The sequence below is a fragment of the Dicentrarchus labrax genome, unplaced genomic scaffold, assembly GCF_905237075.1.
Source record: "Dicentrarchus labrax unplaced genomic scaffold, dlabrax2021, whole genome shotgun sequence".
NCBI lineage: Eukaryota > Metazoa > Chordata > Actinopteri > Moronidae > Dicentrarchus > Dicentrarchus labrax.
In genome coordinates, this window is record NW_026136998.1 from 928993 (window position 1) to 942500 (window position 13508).

At 42.9% G+C, this 13508-nt stretch overlaps 2 protein-coding genes across 3 annotated transcripts in view; one reads left to right on the top strand and one right to left on the bottom strand.

Moving 5' to 3' along the window:
- Positions 1–1997: 1997 nt before the first annotated feature.
- The window catches only part of LOC127361278 (glutamate dehydrogenase, mitochondrial), an 18213-nt gene continuing 6702 nt past the window's right edge, over positions 1998–13508 (bottom strand). The window contains exons 4-14 of one of the 2 annotated variants that reach the window (XM_051395803.1): positions 10883–10946; positions 10618–10712; positions 9117–9158; positions 7288–7467; positions 5878–6015; positions 5408–5545; positions 5238–5318; positions 4978–5101; positions 4499–4590; positions 4332–4394; positions 1998–3992 (exon numbers count right to left, since the gene is read on the bottom strand). In XM_051395803.1, coding sequence (XP_051251763.1) covers positions 3873–3992; positions 4332–4394; positions 4499–4590; positions 4978–5101; positions 5238–5318; positions 5408–5545; positions 5878–6015; positions 7288–7467; positions 9117–9158; positions 10618–10712; positions 10883–10946 — 1137 coding nt within the window. In that variant the 3' untranslated portion in view covers positions 1998–3872. The remainder of the gene's footprint in view (positions 3993–4331; positions 4395–4498; positions 4591–4977; positions 5102–5237; positions 5319–5407; positions 5546–5877; positions 6016–7287; positions 7468–9116; positions 9159–10617; positions 10713–10882; positions 10947–13508) is intronic. The other variant, XM_051395804.1, reaches the window with a different exon arrangement.
- shld2 (shieldin complex subunit 2) overlaps positions 5248–13508 on the top strand; it is a 56360-nt gene continuing 48099 nt past the window's right edge. Inside the window, 3 exon segments of the mRNA XM_051395620.1 lie at positions 5248–5336; positions 5444–5568; positions 7265–7486. Coding sequence (XP_051251580.1) covers positions 5248–5336; positions 5444–5568; positions 7265–7486 — 436 coding nt within the window.

Genomic DNA, 13508 nt, shown 5'->3' on the forward strand with positions numbered 1-13508 from the left:
CTGTTAAAAATCCCAAAGTGTTTCATTTTAATTCGTTGCCATAAATCAAAGCTTTTACTCTGAAGGTCATCGCTCCTATCCGGCCTCGTTGTCGTGGTAACCAGCAGCCTGTCAGTCAGGGTGGAAAGCCCCGGAGCTGGAGGGGAATTCCGGCGCCACGTGGCAAATACTGCGCGCTGATTGGACGGAAGGAGGCGCGGAGCCCCGCCCACCGCACCGACAGTGGGACAAAATACAGAAAAACAACAAATATTATTATCATTTATTATTAAATCATATTTTAAGTTAGAAGATTATCAGATTGAATCTTAAACGAAGAAAACTATGAATTAATATTGTTAAACTGTTATTAATTATAATAAAAATACTCACAAAATCACTAAAAGATGTGAGCCTGAAGGTATTAAAATGTTTTATCAGGATCTGTGTGGAAGCTCAGTATGCCAAAAAAAACACAGAAAAAAGATATAATTTAATATCAGCACAGAGACAGGAGGCAGAGGGAATATTTCTCAACATTTAAACTTATTTTTGTGAAAATTATGACTCTGGCTCTGAAAATATTCCAAATGATCAGCTATAAACCTAAAATACAATATTCTTAGTTATAATGAGTTTGATATAAGTAAGCTTATAGAATGCATTTTTGTTTTGATAAAGTCATAATTTTAACTTATTACAAGGCTCACAGACTCTGCTCTTTAGCAGTTATTGATTTGAATGTGTTTGAGAGATTAATGATCAATTATTTTAAAAAAAACGTGTTTGACATTTCAAAATCTCTATATAAATAAATCTTTATACTAAAATCTGTATTTCTGTTCAAAAACAGTATTTATTTAAATGAATGTCGTCATGTTAATTTGAATCAAAGTTCACAGCATTGTTTCTACTCTGATCGCAGCTGGCATCACTTTACTGTCCAAACGTTTTATTCTCACTGGAACGAGGCTGATTTTAATGAACTAAACAAAAAAAGAAACTTTTGTTTTTACTTTCTTTGATTTAAAAAAAAAAAATGCCTAAAAACATAAATGTGGTTTAGAAAAGCTGCCAAGACATCCTGAAGGGACTGAGAATACATTCAGATGTTCAAACTTAAAGCTCAGTGTGTAACATTACTGTAACAGAATATTCATTAGTGTTTAATTAGCTGATAATAAGAATCATGTGAGGTCCTCTTCTGACGGAGTCCGCCATGTTGAACTGGACCTTTAAGTCCAATATTTGACCTGATCGGCTTCATGAATTAAACAGAAAACCTTATAATTTCTCCACTAGGGGGTCTCTCACATCAATGACACCAGAGGAAGTTTGATGGTGAAGCAGCGTGGGATCATGGGAGTTGTTGTCTTCACCACCATTGGCGTCATTGCAGTCAGCTTCTCCCGGTTAGGATTCCTTCAGTGTTCATGGTTCAGGAGGTTTCTACCGGGAGCCCAATGATCCACAGAGGTCTCCTCCTCTCCAACACAAACAGACCCGCTGATTAAAACCACTAAACACACTGAATAAAGCAGTTCCACCTTAAACACACTGAATAAAGCAGTTCCACCTTAAAAAAAAAAAAAATCCACCTTAACAATCACTGCTTCTCCCACGCTGTTGGACAGACAAAGGACGTCCCGGAGGGGCTGCGAGCCGAGCTGCTGCTAACGTTAGCTCAGCTTGTTTCTCTGATAACTTAAGATCCAGACGTCCGATGACTAAAATCCTTCATCCGGTTCAAATCTAGAGTTAAAAAGCACCAAGATCTAAACAGTGGATGGTAACAATGTGGCTTCAGACTGGATCAACAGTCAATGTATGACAGCTTCTGGCAGACAACCACAACGCTGACGCAGGCACAAAGGGGATATGACGCCATCGACAGGCGACCGATGAATAAAAGATTTCTGTTTAATGAGATTATAGATTTAACTTCCTGTCAGCAGCTGTTGAATAAAGTTAAAATAAAAAGGAACCATAAAAATAAAATAATAAAAACACACTCGATGTAACTTTTTTATACTTTATTTCGCTGTAACATTTGGTTTTAACAAAAAGACGTAAAAACTGAACAGAAAGCAGTTTGAGCCCCCCCCCCACATACAGCTCGTATCCCCCAACTTCCTGACGTCACTGTGAGCTAAAGCTAAAGATTAAAGCTTTGATTTGTGCGTCTGTTGACCGGTTTGTGGCCCCCGGGGGACGTTCAGTGAGCGGTGTGTAAACTCAGCACTGTGATTGCATAGTTAGCAGAGCTGCAATAATATGCAGTGATTAGCGTTAGCTTCAGCGGCGACCGCGTCGACACCTGAGAGGGAAAAACTGTCGCTAGCAGAAAAAGCTAACAGTTAAAGGATCATTCCGGATGTTTTTGTCACGTGTCGGATAAAACATGATTCTGATGACGCGTGAAGGACAGGAAGAGAGAGAGATCGTCTTACAGTCACCAGACTCCACTGATAAAAACAGCGATTTAAGCACACAGAACACACGAGTTTCTGGTTCTACGGCCGCCTGCAGCAGTTAGTTGGTTTGTGTTATTGTGACTTTGGTGATTTAAAACGTTAATTCGGATCCGAACTGACGTCAGTTGTTGTGGATCGAGGCGACTGAAGACCAGAAACCCAGATGTGTTCGGCGAGGTTAAATTGCTGTTTTTGTTAAAGGAGTCTGGTGGCTTTTATAACAGCTTCAGACATAGCAGTCTGACGGCGAGGTAAAGCGGTGAACATATTCAAAATATAGCTTTTCTTTTAAAAATAGGCTACGTTTTGCTGCTGCCTCGCTTTCTGAGATTTGTTATTTTTCGTCGTTTTTTGTTTAATTTCCGTCACTTTTGCCTCTGATGGAGGATCTGGACACAAAAACAGCAGAAAGGTCCTTTAATAAAGTTACACTAAGCTCCAAAAGCAGTAAGTATTAAAGTCCTGAGGCACGTGTGCACTGCATATAAAAACATCTGTACAGACAGCGGACGCTATGTGGACGCCCAAGTACACGCTAACACAAAACTAAAAGGCACTTATTATCAACTAACTGACCCTCCATAAGCCCCGCCCCCTTTTGCTCTGTGCTCCAATCACAGTTGAGCTAGCCTCTGTCAACTTCCTCATTTCCTGTACTTGGATATGCTACATGCTAAGCTAATCAGACTTTAACTGACTAGCTAATGATTCATGTACATTAACTAGTTAGCTAATGTTTTGCAAACATTAAGATGCGACTATATTTATATTTATAGTTCTTATCTTTTAACCATCTTCATAATGTGGTTGCCTTTCCAACATAGATTAGCCTAGCATGTAGCATATAAGTACAGGAAAGGAGGAAGTTCACCGAGGCTAGCTCAACTGTGATTGGAGCACAGAGCAACAGGGGGCGGGGCTTAGAGAGGGTCAACTGTTTTTAAAAGTTAGCAGCTTCTCAGATTATTATTTTAAATCCACTGGAATTATAAGTGAAAATGACGGAGATTCAGTTTACGATCGTTAAATATGAAGAAAGTCTGGAAATATTTGAGAAGCTAATCGATTGATCCACTAATAAAACAAAGGGACAGTGAAGTCTGTGCGCGAGGGCGTCCACATACTTCTGACCACATGGTGCGTTGAAGGCGAATGGTGACACGTTTCTCTGCAGCATTAAGGCTTATTAGTGTGTGTGTGTGTGTGTGTGTGTGTGTGTGTGTGTGTGTGTGAGGCAGCACAGCAGCTGCGTTAAAGCTCAGAAGTTTCTGTGGTTTATTTTGGTTTTTTCCCGTGAGAGGAAGAAGAACGTAAACAGACGAAGGAATGAGACTCTTCAGTCGTTCTGCTGCTGTGCAATAGACTGTAAACGCTGACAGGTAGACAGGTAACAGACAGACAGGTAACAGACAGACAGCTCTATGTGAAGATGAGGCCGGCCTCGTTGTAAACCTGGAAGACCTTCTCGATGGCGTTGACGTACGCCGCCGTCCGCAGGTCCAGACCCAGGTTGTACTTGTTGGCTGTTCGCATGATTTGCTGCACGAGAGGAAGACAGGATTTATTTTAATTGTTTTATAATCAATAATTATTATTATAATCTATAATCTGTTCTTATTTATCTATCGGCTTTATATCTTATGGAAGGTGAGGAAGGTGGAAAATATAGCTGTAGCTTAGCAGTTAGCATAGCCCTGATCAACCAAACTCCATTCAGAAAACAAGCATTTTAGTGTGAACATAGTTGGGACGACACTGCCACCTGCTGCTGTAAACAGGTACTGAAACACAGTGTGTGTGTGTGTGTGTGTGTGTGTGTGTGTGTGTGTGTGTGTGTGTGTGTGTGTGTGTGTGTGTGTGTGTGTGCGTGTGTGTTACCCTGGCAGAGCGCTCCATGGTGTAGGCCAGACCAGAGTGAACAATGTCCTTCTCAGACGCTCCCTACAACCAAAACACATTATTATAACACCAACGAAGAAGACCTTGTGTGTGTGTGTGTGTGTGTGTGTGTGTGTGTGTGTGTGTGTGTGTGTGTACACACTCACAGCGACTCTGGCCTGGAACTCTGAGGTGGGGACGATGGGGATTGCGCCTCCATGTTTCCCAAACTTCCTCTCTAAACTCTCCTGGACTGACACTGGAGGGAGGGAGAGGAGGATGAAGGTGGAGGGAGAGGAGGGTGAAGGTGGAGGGAGAGGAGGGTGAAGGTGGAGGGAGAGGAGGGTGAAGGTGGAGGGAGAGGAGGGTGAAGGTGGAGGGAGAGGAGGGTGAAGGTGGATGGAGAGGAAGATGAAGGTGGAGGGAGAGGAGGGTGAAGGTGGAGGGAGAGGAGGATGAAGGTGGAGGGAGAGGAGGGTGAAGGGAGAGGAGGGTGAAGGTGGAGGGAGAGGAGGGTGAAGGTGGAGGGAGAGGAGGGTGAAGGTGGAGGGAGAGGAGGATGAAGATGGAGGATAAAATCACTGTGTACAAACAGTCTCTAAAATCGATGATAATCTGAATGGAGTCTGGTGGCAGTGTGACGTACTGAGCAGATGATAGTTGGAGTCTCTCTCGTATTTGAAGGTGAGTCGACCGTAACTGACGTGATTCAGATTCTTCAACCACTCAAAGTAGGAAACGGTCACACCGCCGGCGTTCAGGTACATGTCCTGAAACAACGACAGGAAACAGAGCCGTAATCTCGCCATAATCTCGCCGTAATCTCGCCGTAACGTCTGCGTCTGAGGACAAAGACACGACAATGCAGAACCTCCTTTGGGATTACAGCGTTTTAACAGCACTGACCGGGATCACCATGATGTTCCTCTCCAGGAAGATACGGTCGGCTTCGGGCGTGGTCGGACCGTTGGCTCCCTCGGCAATGATCTGTAACACAGACACCAGGTCAGTGCACTGAGGCATGATGGGAAATATGTGTGTGTGTGTGTGTGTGTGTGTGTGTGTGTGTGTGTGACCTTGGCTTTGATCTTGTGTGCGTTGCTCTTCGTCAGCTGTTTCTCGCTGGCGGCGGGGATCAGGATGTCGCAGTCGGCCTCCAGGATGCTTCCCTCGTACGGCGTCGAGTTCGGGAAGCCCACGATGGTCCCGTTGGCCTGGAGACGGAAAATATTGATTAGTTAGTTTGATTGATTGATAATAATATTCGTCCCAAAGTGAAACTATTAAAACATAATAATTTGTTTAGTAGAAGTAGAGTTTGATATGAAGTGTTAATCACAGTAAGAACCTTCGTATTGATTATTCTGATGATCAATATATTTACACATTAAGAGTTTCAGCGTTTATTGATTACCGAGAAGCAATTCAACTTTAACTGACTGCAGTAACACTGGTCTTCCAGCAGGGGGCAAATGGTTGTGGTTATTGATCTATCACAGCACTGATCAGTCTGTAGTCCTGGTTATTGATCTATCACAGTACTGACCAGTTTGTAGTCCTCCAGCTCTTTGGGGTCGATGCCGTTGGGGTTCCAGATGCTTCCGTCCATTTCTCCGACTCCGACGCACTTCGCCCCAAAACGATGAAGGTAACGCATTGAGTGGAGACCCACGTTACCGAAACCCTGCAGACAAAACACAGGGCACAGTGAAGCCCACTGATCCTCTGACCGGCCCTCTAGCGCCACCCTAAGTCCATTTATTATACTGAAATATCTCAACAACTGTTGGACTGTTGATGAAATGTGGTTCATACTCAGTATGGATGACTTTATTGATCAATCAATACTTCCTTTGGTTTAGGGCTGATCAGGTTACCGTACACTTGAGTTTATTTGAGCTCACGCTGCCTTTATTGGGGACAGACCTTAAATTCCTTCAGCACAAACTCATTACAGATGGAAGAACTGTCTCATTGTTCGTTGTTCAGAAACAGCTTCAATTTAAGGCTTTTCTCTGTCCATAACTGCGTGTGTTTGTTTGTTTGTACCCAGTTTGTAACGGCTGTGAATTGTTGCCCTTTGACCTACATTCATAATAAAACATGACGTGTTTGTTATTAATGACGCAGTCCGACCGGTTGGGAGAGATCCTGCAGTGTTCAAACCTCCTGTTGCTGATCAAAAACCACTTCAAGAGTCCAGATTAAAGACAGTTTGTTGTTGTGTTGTGTGACTCCGGCTTTAGTTGTTGTTTTATTCCATATTTAATATCTACTGACAGCATCTGAAATGTGCCCGGACACGCAAACACTCCCACTTACATCTTTATGTTTGTCTGCTCATCAGAGGGATTTACAGCTTAAAGCGTCCTGCTCAAGAGCACTTTGTTAGTCTGATCTGAACCCCGTCAGGCTGTCCTCTGGGAAACCATTTCAGTCCTGAGCTGTCTGCGCTGTGGGTCGCACCGACTGTAACTGAACCACTGAAACTGGAGGAAAACCTGCGGCTCCAGTTGAGTCACTGGTGAGTCACCGCTGAGGATTTCAGGGATGGAAAGAGTGATGGAGGAAGAACGGAGGGAGGGAGGAAGAGGCTGTTTACAGACGTCCTTCAATCCGAGTCAGATCTTCACTGACCTCTGGACGAATATGTGACAGAGTAACCTGTTTACTGAAAGAACTCAACTGCTCAGTCGATGCTAACTGTGCTGAACTGTGGGAAATGTAAATTAAAGCATTATTTTAAACTATTTATCTTCCGATATTCGCTCTATAAAGGCCGATCAGCTGACGCATTTATTTTATTCCACAGGAAGGTTATTCAGTCTTTGACACACACAGATTTACTCTGTCGGGCTGCAGGTATTTTAACGTTTCATGTGGACGATGAGGTGTTTCCAGCTCTAGAAGAACTTTAAATGTGTCTCCGGGAGATGACGAAGAGGACGGAGCGTACCTGGATGACGAAGGTCTTGTCCTGGAAGCCGGGACACATCCCCAGCTGGCTCATGTAGGCCGCCTCGTTGATGAAGTTCTCGATGCCGTGGAAGACCCCCCGGCCGGTGGCGGAGATCCTGCCGTGGATTCCTCCCTGGCTGATGGGCTTCCCGGTGACGCAGGCGTGAGCGTTGATGTCCTGAGACAGAGACAGACAGGTGAAGAAAAACATCATCATACATCGCTTGTTTCTACAATGTCTAACATATTTAAAGCCCGTTAGAAACATTGAGACCAGCCGGCAGTTGTGTCCCGTTTCAGGCTCCACAGTCAGAACACAAGAGAGGAAACAGTCCACTGAAGTTTAACTGCAATGAGATTCACTTCTTCGTCTTTTATGACACTGAACTGAATCTCTTTGGGTTTTGGACTGTTGGTCGTTAGTTAGTTGGTCCTGTACTTAGACATGCTACGTGCTAGGCTAAAGAGACGTATACAGTCACATCTTAAGTTAGCTACCGCACTGGAACTTAACATGAGTCCTGAGACCGTTGCCAGTTTAATACCATAAAATGAGAATATTATTTTGATTTAAGCGATTAGGAGCTTAAATCCTAAAGCCAGCAGGACAAACAATCAACGATCAGCGTCGTTATATCGATAAGATACAGAAATAGTTATTGATGAGTCCTCACAGATACAGCGACCTTATTGACTGTTTGTGCCCGATGTGACGTTAATGTTAACTAATCTGTGTTTATTTAATCCACCTTTTACTACCACAGAAGAAGAAAACAGGGTTTATCTCCACTTCCTGTTACTTTCTGCTGTTTCTAAGGTTCATTATTAGAAGGTCGGTCAGCTCAGTTTATGGGAACTATTGAGGTTCAAATCCCCTCTGCTCCACACTGTCACACCAAACTCCATTCAAAAAACAGCTGTTTTAATGAAGTAAAACCTTTATTTCCACCATCAGTAGTTTTCCAGGGCTCATGGGAACCCTGTTTATGTTAGCGAGCTAGAAATAAAAAAAGGACACTGCTGACTCACATCGCTCTCAGCTAACTGAAAATAACCACGTGACCAGGTGGCTCAAACATCACGCCAAGCGCCAGTACTCGACTTCCTGCCGAACTTTACGAGCCGACGATGAGCACCTGAATGCACCGTCAGTTTGAGAGGGCGGAGCCTGAACCGGGACGGAAGACAGACAGAACCCTCCTTCCTGTGTCCCAGGTACCAGCAGCAGGGGTGCAGCTCAATCAGGACCTTTTCAATGATCAATACGTCCACAATGAGGAGCCAGTAGTTCACACATACCGGTCCAACCACACAGCCACCAGCCGGTAATACGGGGTAAAATATACTTTAATTCATCATGACTTTGTTGGTTTTTATGCACTAATTTATCTTTTTTATCTTTATTGTGATCAATAACTAAAGAGCTGGTAATGATCAGAAATATAGTTTATAGTGTTTATGTTGGAAAAAATGTCATGTGAGCTCATTTTTGGACATTTTCTCGACATAAAATGTCTCAAAATAAGAATAAAACTCTAATTAAGAGAAGCCTCTGCTCATCAGCGGCTCTTCAGGGAATCTGTGTGTAAACTTTGGAAGCTGCTCTGAGTGTTTAAAACAAATCAAAGAATTGTGGATAAAGGTGTATGAAGCTTTGCCCGGCGCTGTATGTGTGTAGAAGTGGCATCACGGGGTAAACAGACCTCTACCAGAGGCAACCCTGCAGCAGGGACCAAGAAAAGCCTCATGAAGCGGGGTTTCCCACAGACAAACCCAGGGACTCCCATCCTGCAGATCCCAGCAGATTTATAAGAGAAGGTGTTTTACCTTAGTCACTGGTCCCTGAATTAGTAGGATGTGGGGGTCAGTCTGCCGACAACCAACAACAACAACAGCTGTTACTAGTTCAGTAACTCTACAACTACAAATACTACATTTCCCATGAGCCTCAGCGTTACGTCAGAAGCAAAACACAGAACCAAAATAGATCAAAAGCCCAAATGTGACCTAGAGGTGCTTTATATTTGCACAGAGACACAGAATATATATGTGTATATATATATATATATATATATAAATATATAAATATGTAACTGATTGTAGCCGTCGGTTAGAGCTAAGTTAGCATAGCTCCGATCAACCATCTCCATTCAGGAAACATTTTAAAAGCACATTGAGCTATGTAATGATTATTTTCATTATGGATCCATTAACTGATTATTTTCTCCATTAATCCACCGATTGATTGCTTTGTACAGATTCTGAAAATAGTGACACAATTACCCAGAATCCAACGTGGCACCTTCACAACCAACAGTCCGAACCTCAAAATTAATTCATTAATTATTACAAATTATTACAATAATTTAAAGGAAAAACAGCAAATCTTCACATTTGAGAAGCAATAATAAATTATTAATCGATCAATGCTTTCAGCTGTATGAACTATTAATAGTTTAATTATAAATAAAATACATTTTAATATTTCTATAACAGGAAATAGAAACCTGCACAATCTAATTCAACAGCCTGAACAATAAGTGATTAATTAGTTTAATAATTGGATAATAACGGTTGTTTTATTGCTGATAAATTCTTATTATTGTTATTATTGTCAGTAAAACTCTGATTGGTTAAAGGTCGACCTCTTCCTGGTTGTTGATCTCCGACCCGCTGCGTCATTTACCGGCTGCTGGCACCAAACGCAGGAAGTGAAAATGAACCGGGCAGACAGGAAAACAAAAGCACTTCCTGTGTTACCACGGCAACGGCTTTCAGCTCAGGCTTTTATTTTGAAGCCACAAACAAAAAACAGCAGCGTCTGAAACGAACGCCATGGCGACCCAGCAAGCATCATACTGACTGTAAAGCACAACTCAAATGTGTGATATACATAAAGTTCTTATTATTATATTATCAGCTATTCTACAAAGCAGGCTGATGTATTCTCTGTATCTACATATTCTATTGATCAATATCAATAACAGATTGATAAACCAAACACTGAACTCAATAACTGCAGGAGGTTTCAGTATTTCCTGTAAATATTGATCACAGATGAGTTCTCCTGATATATTTTATACATTCTCTGTCTGTATTTTGTATTTGTAACATTTGAGATTTTTCTTCTTAAACACTTTAAAACCAAGAAGGCGTCGCCCCCTGTGAAGCTACTCTAAGCTACTACACTAGCTGTCTGTGTTTATAAGCAGCTCGCGGTGAAGACGTGCAGCGTTAACAGGTGGTTGCGTGCTGCGTGGACGCACACTTGTCGGTTTCCACTTCACCCTATATCACCTCTGACTTCCTCTCTCACTATCAGACTCACATAGTGTCCCATGGTGGTGGCAAAGGTGTCGGCGATCCAGGACATCTCCCGCTCCCCGGTGCTCATGTCCGGAGCAGGAACGTCGATACCAGGCCCTGCAGAACCACAGCAACACACTGACTGTACCAGAGATTGTTGGAAAGACTGACAGGTAGATATAACCTGTAACTGTTGTTAGTCTGATTCATCCATTTATAAAGAACAAGATGCAATCTCTGGTGGCACCAACGCTGAGAGAGGGTTTATAGGAATACCGCTCACTCACCGATGAAGCCTTTCTTGGCGAGCTCGATGGTGAATCTCCTGGTGATTTTCTCCAGCTCGTTGTCCTGAAAACACACAAACAAAAACTCTTGAAAAACAAACCAAACTGTGGTTTTTATGTTTCTGTTTGGGTAAAGAAACATCTGGAGACACAGGATACAGCTGAGAGCGCCGCCCGTGTGACACCGTGTGGCTCCAGAGAACACACAGGTAGAAATATATCATCATATTGGAGACCTGCTAGTTAACATCACTGAGAGATTCAGACTGAAAAATCTGGTTCGATATAAAGGTGAGTTCAGTCAGTCAGAGGGGGCGGAGCCAACAAACAGGAAAAACACTGCAGACAGAAATATTCAGAACAAAAACACTCTCTGCCTGTAAAAGCAGAACTTTGGCCAAAATCCAGAATGAAAACAATGAACACATGAATACTGTGTGTGAGTGTGTGTGTGTGTGTGTGTCTGTGTGTGTGTGTGTGTGTGTGTGTGTGTACAAATTACTGTCCAACAGGAAACTGTGTGTGGAAAATAATCCACCTTTATCTACTTAAGAAGTTGCTAAGTGGCCATTATTATTATTATTATTATTATTATTATTATAATAATAATAATAATAATAATAATAATAATAATAATGTCTAGTAGCTGCAGGAAACCACATTCAGACTTTTTGTTATTTTTCTCTGAACAAAAAGTCTGGAACTCATGTGGATAGTTCAGAGGTCAGAGGTCAGAGGCCTCACAGAGCTGCAGCAGATAACACGGGAAAGAGTGAAGTTCAAACAAACACAGAGAGAGACAGACAGACACAGAGAGAGACAGACAGAAAGAGAGTGAGAGAGAGAGTGAGACAGACACAGAGAGAGACAGACAGAAAGAGAGTGACAGAGAGAGAGTGAACCCTGGTGTCTCTCTGCCAGCTGATGGCTCAGCGTTTCCTGTAGGGGGGGGGGGGGGGGTCAGTCAGCAGTTAAAGGAACAAACTGCAGTTATTTCACATCCTTTAAATCAATAATCTATAATCATTGAAACAGTGTGTAAACTCTAAAGCTATATTAGCAACGTTAGCAGCAACGTTAGCAGCAGCTCAGGCGTTGAGTTTCAGAGTGACGCAGTTTGTAACATGAGACTGAACCAGGAAACACACACACACACACACACACACACACACAGACACACACACAGACACACACACAGACACACACACAGACACACACACACACACACAGACACACACACACACACACACACACACACACACACACACACACACACACAGAGACACACACACACACACACACAGAGACACAAGACACACACACACACACACACACACACACACAGACACACACACACACACAGAGACACACACACACTCACTCTACACACACACACACACACACACACTTGAGATTATTTCCTGCTCAGGTCGATGAGACTTTTATACCGTTTATATTATTATATTATATTATATTATATTATTATATTATTATATTATTATATTATATTATATTATAATATTATATAATAATATAATAGCAGGTCCTTTAATACCTTTTTGATAATGTTTCTGAACCTCCAACATATGACAGATTCCTGTATATGGATTATAGATTATTGGTTTATGAACTGATCACTGATGTGAATCCTCTGATCATTTTCAAATGTGTCCTGATGGAGACGCATCATTCACAGGAGCTGCTAGCTGTTGCTAACCCTCTACTCACCATGTTTCTATTGTGGCGCAGTGGTTCCCACTTTAGACGCTGTAGAAGCACCGAACTGCAAACTTTACCTTTATCCCTCACAGACACACAGACACAGACACACAGACACACAGAGACACAGAGACACACAGACACACACACACACAGACACAGACAGACACACACAGACACACACAGACACACACACACACACAGACACACACACACACACACAGACACACACACACACAGACACAGACACAGACACACACACACACAGACACACACAGACACAGACACACACAGACACACACAGACACAGACACAGACACACAGACACAGACACACACAGACACACAGACACAGACACAGACACACAGACACAGACACAGACACACACACACACAGACACAGACACAGACACACACACACACAGACACACACAGACACAGACACACACAGACACACACACACACAGACACAGACACACAGACACAGACACACACAGACACACAGACACAGACACAGACACAGACACAGGAGAGCTCAGCTCCTGAATAACCTCTAGCAGATGAGCTGTGTGAGGTTCGATGGTGGAAACTGAAATCAGGAACCAAATATTGGACTCTAAAGGGGGACAAAGAGGACTCTTAAAACCAGCAGGGACGGGGGGCAGTAGTGCAGGGACGGGGGGCAGTAGTGCAGGGGGGGGGGGCAGTAGTGCAGGGACGGGGGGCAGTAGTGCAGGGACGGGGGGCTCATTAATAATATATAATCATTAGTGTTTCTGCTGTCCACTAGCGGGATAAGCAGCCTTTGCTCAACTGCTCGTCATAAAGTTGTTTAAATAAAGACACGAGGCTCCACCTCTGTTTGTTTGTTTGTTTGTTTGTTTGTTGTCCTGCTCTCGCTCTGTTGT